This window comes from Cyprinus carpio, chromosome B3 (assembly GCF_018340385.1).
Source record: "Cyprinus carpio isolate SPL01 chromosome B3, ASM1834038v1, whole genome shotgun sequence".
Classification (NCBI taxonomy): Eukaryota; Metazoa; Chordata; class Actinopteri; order Cypriniformes; family Cyprinidae; genus Cyprinus; species Cyprinus carpio.
In genome coordinates, this window is record NC_056599.1 from 4,608,266 (window position 1) to 4,625,914 (window position 17,649).

Consider the following 17,649-nt stretch of genomic DNA (forward strand, 5'->3'; position numbering starts at 1 on the left):
TCTTTCAGGGGTAGAAAAATGAACAAACAGCTTGAATATTCGATTTCTACACATGGGTGGGAATTAAACGCCCCTTTCTGCTGATTGGTCAGACAAAAAAAAAAAAAAAAAAGATCAAACTGTCATCAGTTCTTCTGCAGTTCCTCGCGGCAGAATACTAGTCCTCTGCTGCTGCTGGGGGGGATTTCATAGCCTACCATATTTTCCAAACTGTAAAGTCACTTTTTATCATGATATATACTGTGATTTATTCTAAAATGACTTAAATAATGCATTTAACGTCAAATAACCTTAATGTAGACTTTTAAAAATAGGTGCATCATTCAGCCTACTAGCTGTGTATTGGTTCATGTTTTGCGCTAAAGCAGTGCATTCTGTTGTTTTCTTTATTTTTCAATGGGACGACGTCATTTTGAATGTACACAAATAAAAATATGCATTTTACCATATGACTATAAATGACAACTTATTAAATTATTTCCCCTCTTGAGGAACAAATCCAGGTGAACATCAACTAATTCTCAATATTAATTAAATAAACTGTTTAGATTGCTGCATATTTCCTGTGCACTTCAATACTGATGTGCTTGACAGTAGTCGCGTTTTTCTGTTTTATTTAACTAGGGTAACTAGTCAGATGTTGTTCTAAAGGCTTATTAGGTCTACTTTCTTTTTTTCCAAAACACACACACAAAAATGTCCTGCTCGCACTTACCCATTTAATGGCAGAGAACGGTGACTTTCACTTTTCATTTTTTTAAGCGGATGCAAATCTGTCATAAAATAATATGCATCTCGTGGCGTATGCTATATTCCAAACGTTCTGAAGGTATACAGTAAGGTTTGGTGAGAAACAAACCAAATGTCAATTAATTACATTTATGTAAATCTTGTTTTACATTCCTGTGTGCGAGAGCACAAGTGTCAGACTAAATCAGACTACAGTTACTTTTTTATAGATTACATATTATTCACACAATAGAAATAAATGAATCATCGTTATTGATTCTCTCTAATTTTTTTTTAAATGTTCCTTTTTTTAAAATAGTCTACCGCTTTTATACACTCAGAAAGTCTTCCAGTTTGTGGACATTCACACAGTTATCAGTCATTAATCCGGTGGCTATACAGCATTTGACCAATGGGTTTACAAAAATAATTTCAGGTTTAAGAAGTGTTTCAACATTGCATCAACTACTGAAGAACGCATTATTTTTTATTTAAATGATCACTCAGTAGGTTAACCATGTATTATTATGTATTATTGAAAGGCTTTTGTCTTTCAAACTCATTAAAATGCACAAATTCTCATTATTTCTTATTTGCAGACATTCTCAAACTCTTTGTCCTCTGAACCTCTTTCACCTAACATATTTACTTTAAAGGGGTGGTCAATCAGCAATTCTGTAAAAGACAAGACATCTCCCTTGCATTAAACTTTGAGCATCGTAACTTTGCCAGATTGTTTTTTATGCTCAAACAGCAACATTACACACTAAAGTTAAAAAAAGTGAAATCATAATCAGTGATCCTTTAAGTACACTCTGACATAGATGAATGGTCATATGGCACAAACAAATGAAGGTAAACATAAAATATTTCATCTTTTTTAGTAAGTGTATGATTTATTTTAATTTTACATTTTTATGATTTAATTACTTTTCAGCCTTTCATTAAACTCTACCCCCAAACCCTAACCTTTCCTTTTTGTATTAGTGTTTAAAATATTTATTTTGAAATAATTAATAATATTTATAATAATAATAATTAATTACTTAATTAAACAAACAAACTTACTGGGGGACCAGGGTAGGATATAGCCTGCCCTGGCATGCCCAGCTGATGCAAAGCATAGAATTTATATCTTCACAGAAGAAAGCCCTAGGCTCTGCCACAGAACAGGTTGTGTCGAGCCATTCATTTGTCTGGTTGTTTGATGAGAAAAAGATTAAATGTAGTTGCAATAAAAAAGATTAAGAATCTGTACAACTGCTGCTGCAGCAGAGGACTAGTATTCTGCCGCGCGGAACTGCAGAAGGACTGATGACAGCATGGTTTGATCTTTTTTTTTTTGTCTGACCAATCAGCAGAAAGGGGAGTTTAATTCCCGCCCACGTAGTTAATTTTTTTTTTATTGCTTTTTATTCATTTTTTTGAAATTGATGGTTAAACTAAAAATTAAGCCGAATTCTTGTTTTTCGTTTTTTGCAAAAAATAAAAAAATGAAAAAGGAGCTGTTTTTCATTTTTCTACTTACAAAATTAAACAAAAAATCAAATGACCAAAAGATACACGGACCAAAAAATAAATGAAAAAAATAAAAAACAAAAAAGAAATGAAAAAAGAAAAATAAAGAAAATAAATGAAAAAAACAATTAAAAAGAAATGGAGAATAAAATATGTAAAAGAAAAAAAATCAATAAAAAATTAATTAAAGAAAAAAGTAAAAAAAAAACAATTAAAAAAAGAAAAGAAGAAAGGAGAAAAGACATGAAAGAAAAAGAAAGAAAATAAAGAAAAATACAGAAAAAAATAATTGCGAGAATTGCAAAAAGAAAAAGAAATAAGAAAAAAAGAAAACAATGAAAAAAGAAAATGAAGGGGAGAAAAAACAAAGAATGAATGAAAGAATGAAAAAGAAAGAGAATAAAAGAGAAAAAGAAAAAAGGTTTAATTTTCAGGTTGAAAATCTTCATTTGCTACAGTAATTATAATTAAAAACCCTGTCAAATGACTAATTCACATGTAACTATAGACATGTTCTTCTGCTTAATTACAGTAAGTTCATACAGTAACACTATTATGAGTTCAGTAGCTGCCAGGGACGTGGGAACTATATTGTGAGATGGGGGCGGGATTCTTGGGGGGGGGGGTGTTAGTGTAGGCCTATAGCAGGCTGTGTTATGTATCCTGATTGACTTTATGATTAGTTAAATCTGTTTTGCACATGCATCGCCAGAGAGTTAACCATTTCAGCCTCTGTCTCGTTCACTTCACGTCTGTGGGCGTTACGCACAGCTCAGTGTGGCACAGGCACGGCGCCAGGATTCCAGTTTTGGATGGGCCAGACCAATTGTGGGTGGGCCTTAAATTAAAAATGTTAAATTAAAAAAAAAAAAAACGTTATCCAATCACTGCTTAACCTAATAAAAAAAATTACTAATATAGCCTACTGTTATATTATCTATGCTTATACATAATATAGATTTTTTTTAACCAAATTCTGTGTTTTAGCATGTCTAATTATTTGAATGCATAAAAACAATAGCCTTACAGCCCCCCTGTGTTCTGATGTGTTTCTCTGTGTCTTCATTCAGTCTGCTCTGTTTCTGTCAGAATGAAAGTGTTGTTCATCAAATCATTCTCACACTCTTGTGTTTTTCAGTATCAGAATCAGTCGTGAGGACAGTGATGTTAATCTTCATATTAGTGACCAATGTATTGATGATCGGCCTTTACATATTCACTCTGGAAAATCAAACAGGTACAGTAATACTTTTAATAATGTTTGTAATTACAACACATTGATCTTGCAGATGTTAGTTTATTTTAGAAAGTGTTTTGATGTTCACTTGTTGTTCAGAGGGTTGATCACGTGATCAGGAAGCTGTATATGAAGCTGTTGTGTGTATGGAGATGTGAATCTGATCTGTGTTGTGTCTCGTTCACTCTCTGATCTACATCTGTCTCTGTGTGATGAAGAATGAGACTCTTTATCTGATTGTGTTACAGATCCGATTGGATGGGGCTGTGTGATGGTGTTTCTGCAGATACTCTGGACCGTTATGTACTTCACAGATGCTTGTGTTTACTCTTATATATGTTTGTTTCTATTTACAGTATCGATCATCTTCTTTGATCATCTTCTTTGTGTGATGTTTTTCTGCATCAGTTTGTGTTCATGTAGTTCACAATATTAAACAGCACAGGATCAGAAATATTAAGCAGGTCTGTGTGTGTTCAGAAAAGACTAAATAAATGAGTAAAGGTTTAAATCTGATTCCTGATGGAAACATCAGTTACACTGATTAATCTCATGAATCCAGTCATCATCAGATCATACAGCATAGTTTCACACTAACAACAGAATATGAATCAGTGATAAACACAAAACTGTAACCTGTTACTGTCAATCCTCTTTAGAGAAAGTGCTCTGAACTGAAATGATTGTAATTCATGAATGTTTAAGAATACAGTGCTAAGACTGATCTCTTTTTAAAGAAGACACTTTAGTGAACGCACTAAACATGCTAAATATAGCCTATATTTTATAAATCAGGTCTAACTCTAAAACTGATAGACAATCAAAGCTGAGAGTGACCAAGTTCTCAGTGTTGAGCTGATATTATGAAAATTGAGTTTTCTGTGTAATTGTGTTCAGGCGCTGTACTGTTTTGATGGATTCTCATGTCACAAATTAATATTTTCTGTCACAATATCACTTCTATCATAAAACAGCGGCCAAATACAGAAGCCTGAGTCTCAGAGCTTTGCAATGAAACGTGTTTCGTCAAGATTAGAAAATAAAAATAATTCAGTAAATATTGAAAAACTGTAAACATGGCCGCTGGGTGAGGAGCCCGCTGATTGGTTTAAAGTACTGTTTCTATGGAAATACAATGTCCAATTACAAATCAGTTGTGTTTGAGAGTGTTTCAGATTTCGAATGATTAATTTATGATGAGTACTAAAATATTGAATAGGAAACATGCTTTAAATATAGAGTACACCAAGCCGTGAATCAGTCTCAGATGATCTGAATTAATAACTGAAATCAGTCATATCAGATTAAACTGTCAGTAAGAAATCAAGTAAAGATTGTGTGTTTGTGTTGTTTTCAGTGTGAACTCATTTTCTCTAATAATATTTTAGTAAATGTTGCTGAATTAAAATAAAGCGCTGTTTCATTGATTATATGAGCACTGATGTCTGTATCATGTTGTATTAGTCTGATCTTCATGTTAATTGTGGATCTTGATCGACAGATTTCCAGCGTTATGTTTCTGTGTATGTGTTTGGATCAGTGGCTGTAGTTTTACTGAACTCTGCTGCATTAATGACTGAACTGATCCTCAAAAACAGGTGAGTCAACTACATACTCTTTAATATTCAGCATTTCATTTGAGCAAACTAACTTTACTAATAATAATCTCCATGCTAAATATACTTAAAACGTGTATTAATAATTCATATTATGAGCTGAACTCACCTGTATTTATCTGGAGCAATTATTCTACAGTAAAATATGATTTTTCATCAGCTGTCAAGACTGAATTAATCTCAATACAGTGATGATAGTATGAAGAATAAGTGTGTTTTTCAGTGAACGGGGATCGTATGATGGCAGATCTGAGGTTCATCGTCTTTTCTGAATGTTTATTTGCTGTATCTCTGCTGATTTCTGGATTCTCAGGATCCAGTGAGTATAAACCTGATCCTTTCTGTTACAAAACCACTAGATCACGTTTACATCAGATCAGCTTCATGTGTTTATTAATAACTGAGAGATTCACACGATACAGTAGCTGGACCTTATTTATCTCACTCTCTAATGATATAATAATAACCTGAGATTCAGTCACTCAGTCTCCATTAAAATCACTGAGAGAGGTTCAGTGTGAGCACGGATCGACCGGATCAGTGTAAACCAGACCTCCACACAGCAGTTATTAAAACTAGAAGTCATTGTGATTTAGTTGAACTGAGAGTGATGTGATCACTAAAGTCTTTCTGTCTGTTCTGACCTCACAGAGATCGCAGGCTGTCTGAAGTCTTGTCAGGTGAGTGCTGTTCATAAAACTGCAGCATCAGGAGACTACTTCATGACAGAGAGTATGAGGATGTTACATGAATGATGTTTAAATGACGTGTCTTGTCCCAAACGCAGACCAAGGTGAGATCTATACGAGTCAGAAGATCATCACAGCAGAACCAGAGCACAGAGATGAATCCTCTGAATGCTGGAGATCAGGAGCAGAATCAGCCGGATTCAGTGCTGGCTCAGACATGAGAGAGAGATTGTTATTATTATTATTATTATTATAACACACTGCTGTTTGATCAGAATCTCATGAGTTTACACTGATCCACTGAGTTCAGTGTAATGATGTTATTCTCTGTTAATATCACTGTTTTTGCACTGAGAGATCTTTTTTTTGTGTGTGTGTGTGTGTGTGTGTGTGTGTGAATGTTTTTTTTTTGTGTGTGTGTGTGTGTAAATAGCTGTAAATATATGCAGGCTGTGTTTTAGTGTCAAAACATTTTTACTTTGTATATATGTGATGCTGATTTGTGATTTAAAACTTATTCCTAGCTGTAAGCAAATTTAAATCACGTAAATGAATCAGAAACACTGAGAGTGAATAGTTAAACCTTCAGACAGCAGATGCTTCATTATGACATTATCACATTATAAAAGCATTATGATACACATGCTGTTATTTACTTTGAGTTTAATTTGGGAGGTTGAGAGAATAAAGACAATAGCATCATCATCATCATCATGTTCGGGGAGTTTGTATTTCTACAGTGTTTGAATAATTAAATATTACTCAATATTATCAGTTCATACTATCATAATACATGATCACTTCAGTAAAGTTTAGTTGATGTGTGTGTTGTGCTGATCTAGAGTTCTGGGGCCTCAGACCAAAGTGACAACAAATTACCTTTTTGGACCTCCCACCGCCCCTTTATTATTATTTTTTTCTAAAAAACATACATATATAATATCACCTGACTAGAGCCCTGCATTTCAGCCCGGGAGACTCGACGGTGTTTGTTGTCCCTCCAGCAGCAGCATGTGTGGTGCGTACCATCAGCGCAGCTGAACAGTTCTGCGTTCAAATACACGCAATAGGATTAAAGGCTGATTAATACTCCTGTGTCAAAACCAGTGATGGAGTACTCGAGTCCTGGACTCGGACTCGAGTCCGACTCGAGACTCCATTCTCTGGACTCGTGACTCGACTTGGACTCGCGGACTGATGACTCGTACTTGGACTCGGACTCGAGGATATATAAAATCGGACTTGAGCATTCATCACGTTGTTTTTGACTAAATATGTTATAAAAAAAAATTATTTTAGGTGTTACACTTTTCCTGTTTCGTGCCCAAGACCGCCGGGATCTATTTTTTCCCCTCACAGACACTGCTACCGCTCGCTCTCTTTGCTTGACAACAGACTCACTGACGTCACTCACTTTACGCTCGTGCATGTCAGATCAGATTACATGATTTTTTTTGCCTGTTGCGATAGTCACTGTGTCAGATGGATGACGCAATTTTGACTCCTAAAATCCTGTGGTGTCGTGAACAAGAAACATGTCAGACTAACGTTACACGTTGCTTTCTGACCAGTCGCGTGCCGTCACACACACACACACACACACACACACACACACACACACACACACACACACACACACACACACACACACACATTCACTTGAACACACAAACGCACTCACGCTAAATCACTAAGTCAATAAAAAAAAAACGCGCTCTCTCTCTCTCTCTCTCTCTCTCTCTCTCTCTCTCTCTCTCTCTCTCTCTCTCTCTCTCTCTCAGCATATCGTATTGATTTTTACGTTTTAAGTATCTTTAAAATACAGTGTCCTGTAAAATGCACGTTTCTTTTTTTCGCTGAGTGTATTTCTGTAATACAGTGTTAAAGGATTAGTTCACACAAAAATGAAAATTTCCTAATCATTTACTCCTCCCAATGCCATCCAGGATATCCATGGCTTTTTTTCTTCAGTGGAAAATATTTTTTATGTTTTTTAAGGAAAACATTTCAGGATGTTTTCTTCATATAATGGACTTCAATGCCTACCAACTCAATACATTTTATCAGTTCTTTGAAGGTCCCAGAGTGGAGACATTTAGGCACTGGGAGCTCGAGACTCGACTCAGACTCAAATACGGGACTCGAGACTCGACTCGGACTCTGGTAATGGTGACTCGACTTGGACTCGACTCGGACTCTTCTTTGGTGACTCGAGACTCGACTCGGACTTGACAGTTGGTGACTCGACTACAACACTGGTCAAAACTACGCCGTAGGTTATGCGTAGTACATGCAGGCTGCAGCGTAGCCTGACGTGCACCTCTCCAAAAATGTCACAGCACTTCAAATCTAGGTGGACTGCAAGCACTGTGATTGGTCTGCTAGTACCCCTCCTCCATATGTATTTGAGTTTTGTGTGTGTTTTGCACTTTAATATATTTTAATGTTACAAAATAAAACAAAGCAAAGAACAAGTGTCTTATTATAAAACGTAGCATTACATCACTTTGTTGTCCACGACAAAAGTCCTTGTGGAGATTGAAAGAATTCCATCTTCTCCTGTTCCATTGTTGTCTCTTTTTTGTAGTTTTAAATAAATGATCTGTTATTTGATATTTATTTGCCGCTGTCACGGCTATAATCATAGACAGTAAAAGAAATGGACACAGCGACCCCATTGGAACTCAATTGAGACAAGTGAAGCCCATTTTTAGCGATTTTTTTAGAACTTCCGTTTCTGACGCGCAGACTCAAACTAAGCTTGATGACGTCAGCAACCTGTCTGAGAGATGTAAATCTTCTAGTAGCTGTGCGTGCAAACTGCCATCGTTAATCTTGCAGAGACGGCGAGCTTGAGCGGGGAGTTCTTTGGCGTGAGTGAGCAGGAGTAAGTATTCTGATTAATTATTTTGTATAGTATTTTAAAATGTAACGCCAGTACGCCATATCTCTTGACGTCTCCCCGATTGCCTGCGAGCTTCTCCTCCTGTCTGTACGGTAATTTCTCTACTGTGCGACAGAGAGTCGAGTGGTTATGACGCAATCGTTAGCCTATTTTTACAAAAACTGTTTCTACGGTGCCATAATGTAACATAGAAGGTAATGGAGCCCTTTATACATTGTTGTGTATCTTTAGAAATAAATAATGGACAAATTGAGTCTTTAAACGCCTCAGATTTAAAGTTATTCGCTGTCAAAGTGACGCAAAAATGAATGGGAGTCAATGGTATGCTAACGCAAGTGAAGTTCTGCTACAAGATGGCGGCACGCGGCCGACTTCAACTTCCGGTCGACTTCCTTGCCCCCTGGCTATAATGCTTCTCCAACGAGCCGCTTCTTCTTCGGCTTTTGTCGTGGTACTGCAGGTTAGACAAGCAACATGCCCGAGGACACTGCAGACTAGCGGTTTGCATGTGTACTGCACATCGATGTGGACAACGATGCAGAAGTATAAATGAAAACCGATGCACATCCTACAGCGTAGAGGCTACGGCTATGTCTGATGCAGAAGTATAAATCAGCCTTTAAGCTTGCCGTTGTTCTGTCGATTTGTCCTACGCTTTCAGATTTTCCTACCTCTCATTAAAAACAGTGGGTAGTACAATTCGACAACGAAAAAAGCTGCCAATAAAATTATAGTTTATTAACATCTACACATACCATAACCCTAAACCTACCCTAAGAGTAATGCAAATACTGTAATTATGTGTTATATTCGCAGTTGAAGATAGAAGGTATACATTTACAGGAAACCAACAAAAAAAAAATTTTTCTACCTATTAGATTGTGTTTTATTAAAGTCTATACCTACCTCAACCCTAAACCTACCCTTACATACATGCAGATACATTAAATGTTGTAGTTTAGCATGAGAAAAAGAACGCAATATTGCTGTGCGCATGCGCAGTAAACCCTGGTAGGAAAATCTGACGGGTAGGATAAAATGTCAGGACACCGGAAAGCACCGGCAAAAGTAATTACCATAAATGTGTCAGGGGGAAATAGTAAGGAGATATTTGAATTATTTACTAATAAATTAGTGTTTTCTGAGTTTGTGTCGCAAGGATGAAGTTGCCGATCCTGACTCGCCATCTCCTCAGACGCGCCTTTAGAGAGAAGTGCATCTTTACAGAGGTTTAAAGTTTAAACATTGTTATATGCTTGAACTGTTTTATATCTATAGATTTTATTTTAGGCAAGTCGTGATGATTTGAGAAGGCTATGATCAAACATAGGCTCACTGTCTGCCGCTGGCCGCTTGGTTGTTACTTTAAAAAACAAAAACTTATACTTAATGATCTAAATTAACTTAATAAAAAAAACGTGAAACTAAATATAATCACTTTGCTATTACATACAAAACTGTACTATTTTATAATCTAACAGTAGTATAAGCTGTTTAAGGAGAAGGGGGAAAAAAGACGGGCTCGGGCCGGTAATTCTGATGAGCTGTCGGACACGGGCTGGGCGAGGGCCTTAATCTGAGGCCCGTGCAGGGCTCTACACCTGACATGTCTGTTCAATGAAATGAGGGTCTAAAGTGGGTATGGCCTTTTATTTGGGGGGTGGGGAATCCTTTCAGGAAGCAAAGCCACATGGGACTCACTGCCACAAATTGGTAAGATAAATATAACTTTTTAACATGTTTACATTTAAATAACACTGAAAAAAATGTTTCATTCATCCAATTAAAAAAATTGAGGGTAATGATTCACATCTATATTTTATAACTTGAGCCAATGATAAATAAATAACTTGCCCTAAACAATATTTCTATGTCTATGAAAACTATTTTATAAAACTTGGCACAATGTATATTTTTCTTGTTGAAGAATTTGAATTTTTGATCCAAACAAAAAAATATAGATTTAATCAAAACAAAAATTCTCATTTAAGAAATTAATTTTTATAGTTATCATAGACATAGAAAATATTGTTTTGGGCAAGTTATTTATTTTTCATTGGCTCAAGTTAAAAAAATATAGATGTAAAATCATTACCCTAAATTTTTTTAATTGGATGAATGAAATTTTTTTGATTGTTATTTACTTTTTCAGTGTAATTTCCAAGATAAATCTATAATATGTTTTATTTTTCCAATTTTTTAAACTAGAAAATTAAGAGAAAAAAAACATTCATGCAAGTTTGTGTTTTATTTTAATTCAATTCCAAATGTTAATTTAAAAACGCAACAAAACATGAATTTTTTTTTATATACATTTCCCCACGAAACATGAAAAAACTAGTTTAACAAACTAACATAAAACAGTTTATCTCAGAATCACAACAAACAGCATCAAAACTATATGGTTTTATTCCACAATATTGGCAGTACTGAATTTTAGCTGCTAACTCACCTTTTCCGAGGTTGAGCATTACCTGCTGAATAAAATATAAAGTGCTTTTCAAACACTTAGTCCAGGAGCAGAGCATAATTCAGTCTGAAAAAATGGACACAGAAGGCCTGAGATCGGTCGGTTCATCCATTACAAAGTTTTCTTCAGATGATTCCCGCTCTAGATGGGTTAGATGTGGACTTGATCAACACTGAGGACTCTTACTGGAGTCTGTCCTGTCAGCTGCATCCTAACAGAGGAAGAAACAGATCCATAAAGACATTATCAAGTCAGTTAGATAATGCTGTTGTCAAATGCTCAAGATCATATGCTGCGTTCGCACCATGTTCTACTTAGTGTTCATGTCCTTGCACTGGGAACTGTGTGTTTCTATGGCAACACTATCGATGCCTAAATTAATCTGCAGCAGTCAGTTACAGTCACGTGATACAAGTAGAAGCTCACAGAAAATTCCCAGATTACAGATGATAATTATGAGCTCTACAAGGACATGAATTCTTTTTCCAAGTTGGGATCGTGTAATTATGGCAAATACAACATGTGATGGATGCACTTCTACACACCTGGTTTACTGTAAGAAGAGCTGGCCTTTGACTGATGTCAGGCTTGTCCTTCACAACTTTTCTGTGAAGAGCAAACATTGAAGTTACAGTCTTTATAAGGGAATCTGACTTAAGTGTTTCCATTTAATTGTGCAGTGTAGCTGTCAATAAAGTGATGCTCCTCAGAACAGGTCTCAGTTAACACACATGACATACAGCTGATCTGGAGCTCTGCTGTTTAGTGCATAAAGTCATTTAAATATATGTACATTCCTGATGTGAACAACAACATTGTTTCATTCTTGTATAACTTCCATGTTTGAACATAGAGACATGGTTTCACAATACAGAGCTTAGTTTAAGCCAGGTCTAGGCCTTAGTTAAATTAGGATATTTAAATAACTTCTATAAAAATGCCTTAAGAACTTTACTTGTGTGCATCTTGAGACATTGACAAATGCAGTGACATATTTTAAACGGTTACTCCACCCCAAAATGAAAATGTTGTCATTTATTCACTTACCCCCGTGTCGTTTCAAATGCCCGAGGACACTGCAGACTAGCGGTTTGCATGTGTACTGCACATCGATGTGGACAACGATGCAGAAGTATAAATGAAAACCGATGCACATCCTACAGCGTAGAGGCTACGGCTATGTCTGATGCAGAAGTATAAATCAGCCTTTAAGCTTGCCGTTGTTCTGTCGATTTGTCCTACGCTTTCAGATTTTCCTACCTCTCATTAAAACAGTGGGTAGTACAATTCGACAACGAAAAAAGCTGCCAATAAAATTATGGTTTATTAACATCTACACATACAATAACCCTAAACCTACCCTTAGAGTAATGCAAATACAGTAATTATGTGTTATATTCGCGGTTGAAGATAGAAGGTATACATTTACAGGAAACCAACAAAAAAAATTTTTTCTACCTATTAGATTGTGTTTTATTAAAGTCTATACCTACCTCAACCCTAAACCTACCCTTACATACATGCAGATACATTAAATGTTGTAGTTTAGCATGAGAAAAAGAACGCAATATTGCTGTGCGCATGCGCAGTAAACCCTGGTAGGAAAAAATCTGACGGGTAGGATAAAATGTCAGGACACCGGAAAGCACCGGCAAAAGTAATTACCATGAATGTGTCAGGGGGAAATAGTAAGGAGATATTTGAATTATTTACTAATAAAATAGTATTTTCTGAGTCGGTGTTGCAAGGATGAAGTTGCCGATCCTGACTCGCCATCTCCTCAGACGCGCCTTTAGAGAGAAGTGCATCTTTACAGAGGTTTAAAGTTTTAAACATTGTTATATGCATTGTTAACTGTTTTATATCTATAGATTTTATTTTAGGCAAATCGTGATGATTTGAGAAGGCTAAATTGATCAAACATAGGCTCACTGTCTGCCGTTGGCTGCTTGGTCGTTACTTTAAAAAAACTAAAACTTATATTTAATGAACAGAAAAATGCTCCAAAAGTTTTTCTAAATTAACTTAATAAAAAAATGAAACTAAATATAATCACTTTGCTATTACATACAAAACTGAACTATTTTAATATCTGAAACAGTAGTATAAGCTGTTTAGGGAGAAGGGGAGAAAAAAAAGACGGGCTCGGGCCGGTAATTCTGATGAGCTGTCGGACACGGGCTGGGCGAGGGCCTTAATCTGAGGCCCGTGCAGGGCTCTACACCTGACATGTCTGTTCAATGAAATGAGGGTCTAAAGTGGGGTATGGCCTTTTATTTGGGGGGTGGGGGAATCCTTTCAGGAAGCAAAGCCACATGGGACTCACTGCCACAAATTGGTAAGATAAATATAACTTTTTAACATGTTTACATTTAAATAACACTGAAAAAAATGTTTCATTCATCCAATTAAAAAAATTGAGGGTAATGATTCACATCTATATTTTATAACTTGAGCCAATGAAAAATAAATTACTTGCCCTAAACAATATTTTCTATGTCTATGAAAACTATTTTATAAAACTTGGCACAAAGTATATTTTTCTTGATGAAGAATTTGAATTTTTGATCCAAACAAAAAAATATAGATTTAATCAAAACAAAAATTCTCATTTAAGAAATTAGTTTTTGTTTTTATCATAGAAATAGTTATTATTTAAGAATAATATTAGAAATTAGGCATATTTGTTTTATATCTTATAACAAACATGTTATCATTACCCTAAATTTTACTTTTATTGTTACCCAAAACATTTTTAATTGGATGAATGAAAACATTTTCAGTGTTATTTCCAAGTTAAATCTATATCAGTTTATTTATTTATTTTTCCAATTTGTTAAACTAGAAAATTAAGAAAAAAAAGCAAACAAATAAAGGAACATTCATGCAATTTTCTGTTTTATTTTAATTCAATTCCAAATGTTAATTTAAAAACACAACAAAACATGAATTTTTATCTAAAAACATTTCCCCACGAAACATGAAAAAACTAGTTTAACAAACAACTAACATAAAACAGTTTATCTCAGAATCACAACAAACAGCATCATTCCACAATATTGGCAGTACTGAATTTTAGCTGCTAACTCACCTTTTCCGAGGTTGAGCATTACCTGCTGAATAAAATATAAAGTGCTTTTCAAACACTTAGTCCAGGAGCAGAGCATAATTCAGTCTGAAAAAATGGACACAGAAGGCCTGAGATCGGTCGGTTCATCCATTACAAAGTTTTTCTTCAGATGATTCCCGCTCTAGATGGGTTAGATGTGGACTTGATCAACACTGAGGACTCTTACTGGAGTCTGTCCTGTCAGCTGCATCCTAACAGAGGAAGAAACAGATCCATAAAGACATTATCTAGATAATGCTGTTGTCAAATACTCAAGATCATATGCTGCATTCACACCACGTTCTACTCAGAGCAGGTGTTCATGTCCTTGCACTGGGAACTGGTTTCTATGGCAACACTATCGATGCCTAAATTAATCTGCAGCAGTCAGTTACAGTCACGTGATACAAGTAGAAGCTCAATGATAATTATAAGTTCTTCAAGGACATAAATTCTTTTTCCAAGTTGGAATCTTGTAATTATGGCAAATACAACATGTGATGAATGCACTTCTACACACCTGGTTTACTGTAAGAAGAGCTGGCCTTTGGGTGATGTCAGGCTTGTCCTTCACAACTTTTCTGTGAAGAGCAAACATTGAAGTTACAGTCTTTATAAGGGAATCTGACTTAAGTGTTTCCATTTAATTGTGCAGTGTAGCTGTCAATAAAGTGATGCTCCTCAGAACAGGTCTCATAGTTAACACACATGACATACAGCTGATCTGGAGCTCTGCTGTTTAGTGCATAAAGTCATTTAAATATATGTACATGCCTGATGTGAACAACAACATTGTTTCATTCTTGTATAACTTCCATGTTTGAACATAGAGACATGGTTTCACATACAGGGCTTAGCTTAAGCCAGGACTAGGCCTTAGTTAAATCAGGATATTTAAATAACTTCTATAAAAATGCCTTAAGAACTTTACTTGTGTGCATCTTGAGACATGACAATGGCATTGACATATTTTAAACGGTTACTCCACCCCAAAATGAAAATGTTGTCATTATTCACTTACCCCCGTGTCGTTTCCAAACCCGTAAAAGCTTCGTTCGTCATTGGAACACAATTTAAGATATTTTGGATGAAAACATGGAGGCTTGAGACTGTCCCATAGACTGACAAATAAATAACAGTGTCAAGGTCCAGGAAAATATGAAAAGCATGGTAAGAGTGATGCTTGTGACTTTAGTGACTCAACCGTAACATTATGAAGTGATGAGAATACTTTTAGTACACAAAGAAAACAAAAATATGTCTCTCCAAATCATCGTGTCAGCGCGGCTGACACAGAAGAGCGTACGCCGTCTGCGTACTGCTCAGATTTGCCAAAATAACGCTACAGTGATGCGGAGAGACACAGAGGAGACAAATAGTTGAATAAAGTTCTTATTTTTGTTTTCTTCGTGTACAAAAAGTATTCTCATCACTTCATAACGTTACGGTTGAATCACTGATGGCAGATGGAGTATTCTGACGATGCTTTTCATACTTTCCTGGACCCTGACAGTGTTACTTGTTACTGACAGTCACAAGCCTCCCTGTTTTCATCCAAAATATCTTAAATTGTGTTCCAAAGACGAACAAAGCTTTTACGGGTTTGGAACGACATGGGGGTAAGTGAGTTAAGTTAAGTTTTCAGTTAAGACAGCTTGAACATGCATTTTAGTCTGAAACTTGTCTGTGGGATATAGTGTTGTTTTTGGCGGCCTGTTTTATTTTTACTCTTAGTCTAGTCTTTGTGTGAAGCTGTCATTTTAGTTTTTATTTGTTTTAGTCACGTTCATACTCTTTTTAGTCTAGTGTAGTTTTAGTCGACGAAAACTGATGTCATTTAGTCTAGTTTTAGTCAATGAAAATGGTATTTTAGTCTCTTTTCAGTAATGCAATTCTATTTAACCCAGTCAATATAGTACAAGTACCTAGAAGTATAGATGAAACCAAAATTTTCTTTTAGCCAAACCCATTTCAAACAAGGTTGTCTTATTATATTATTGCTACCTTATAGACTCAAGAATACATCCATTCCAGACACAGAAGACTCTCTGATTTGAATTTACAACATTTATTTTACCAACCAAACATGTTAGAAGTACACACACATAAATTTAAATAAAATAAATAAAAATAAATAAAATAAAAAAAATCTGCAAATTTTTGCAAGAGCTCAGGGCGATTCTAGCCGAACATGCACGTCTGTGTCGGCGTTTGTGTGAAACAGAAGCAGTTTAATGTGAAGTTCAAACTCCATCAGGGTTTTTTGACGGAAAACGCTTTTTGTTTGGAATAAAAAAATTTTTGCATAGTTTGTCCAAGGCTTCTTATTTGAAGTACGTTTTATGTTTATTGTATAACATAGAATTAGAATTCATTTAGATATTAATTATACACTATTTGCTTAAAGTTGTCTTGTGTTTGATGTGTAATACAGCCAATAGTTTAAGATTATTTTAAGTTTGTACAAAAAGAAATTATTTATTCATCAACTCATTCATCACAAGACTTGTACTGACTAATGACTTCTCACGGTGATTCCCGACGGTTTTAGAGGACAATTACTCCTCGTCGCTCCACTGTCGTTTCAAAGAATAGTACAACGGCGAACGCAACGAGTATAAAAGCCTCGTCCGTTTGGGAAGGAGCGCTCGCAGTCAGCGGAGCCAGGCGAAAGTACAAATCCCGCTTAACTTTGTTTGTTGTCATCTTCTTAATAATTCTGTGAGGAAGTGACGTCGGTTGCGTCTGCGCAGTGGGAAATAGGAAACAGAAATACTGCAAAATATAATAACGCAACTAAACGAGACGAAAAAACTTTATAACATTTCGTTTCGTTTCGTTTTGGTCAACGAAAATGAAGAGACATTTTAGCATAGTTTTATTTTGTAAACCACATTTAGTCTCGTTTTTATTCGTCAATGATATTGCATTATACATTTAATTATAGTCATCGACACATTACCAGCATTTATGTTGTGTCTCGTCTCATTTTCATCACATGATAAAGGTTCGTTGACGACGATATTTAGTCATAATTTTCGTTGATTAAAGCAGCACTAGTGGGATAATGTTTATATACCGTTAGCTGTGCTCTCTTTTCAGTTATGAGGGCCATACTTACACTTCCACGTGGCAGTCATTTATTAATTTATGCCAGGAGTTATGAAAAAAAAAAAAAAAAAAAAAACAAAGTCGAGATTGATCTGCAGCTTGAGTCTTAGACCTTTTTAATGGTGTAAGTTATAGTTTGACGTTAATTGCGTTCTTTTACATTAAAACTAGCAGTAACTCTGAACTGAAGTTAATTGCGTTTTTTTTCTTTTGGGTTCTTCCAAAGGTTTATAGGTTTTAAACAAACACTGTTAATACACATGCA

The 17,649-nt window shown here is 35.5% G+C and overlaps 2 protein-coding genes across 4 annotated transcripts in view; one reads left to right on the plus strand and one right to left on the minus strand.

Moving 5' to 3' along the window:
- The window catches only part of LOC109070911, a 172,745-nt gene that overhangs the window by 82,921 nt on the left and 72,175 nt on the right, over positions 1-17,649 (minus strand). The gene's annotated exons all lie outside the window — the stretch shown is intronic.
- The window catches only part of LOC122136711, a 102,158-nt gene that overhangs the window by 33,677 nt on the left and 50,832 nt on the right, over positions 1-17,649 (plus strand). The window contains exon 15 of one of the 3 annotated variants that reach the window (XM_042721167.1): positions 3,386-3,484. The exons of the other annotated variants lie outside the window; for them this stretch is intronic. Coding sequence (XP_042577101.1) covers positions 3,386-3,484 — 99 coding nt within the window. The remainder of the gene's footprint in view (positions 1-3,385; positions 3,485-17,649) is intronic. 3 annotated transcript variants of the gene reach the window in all.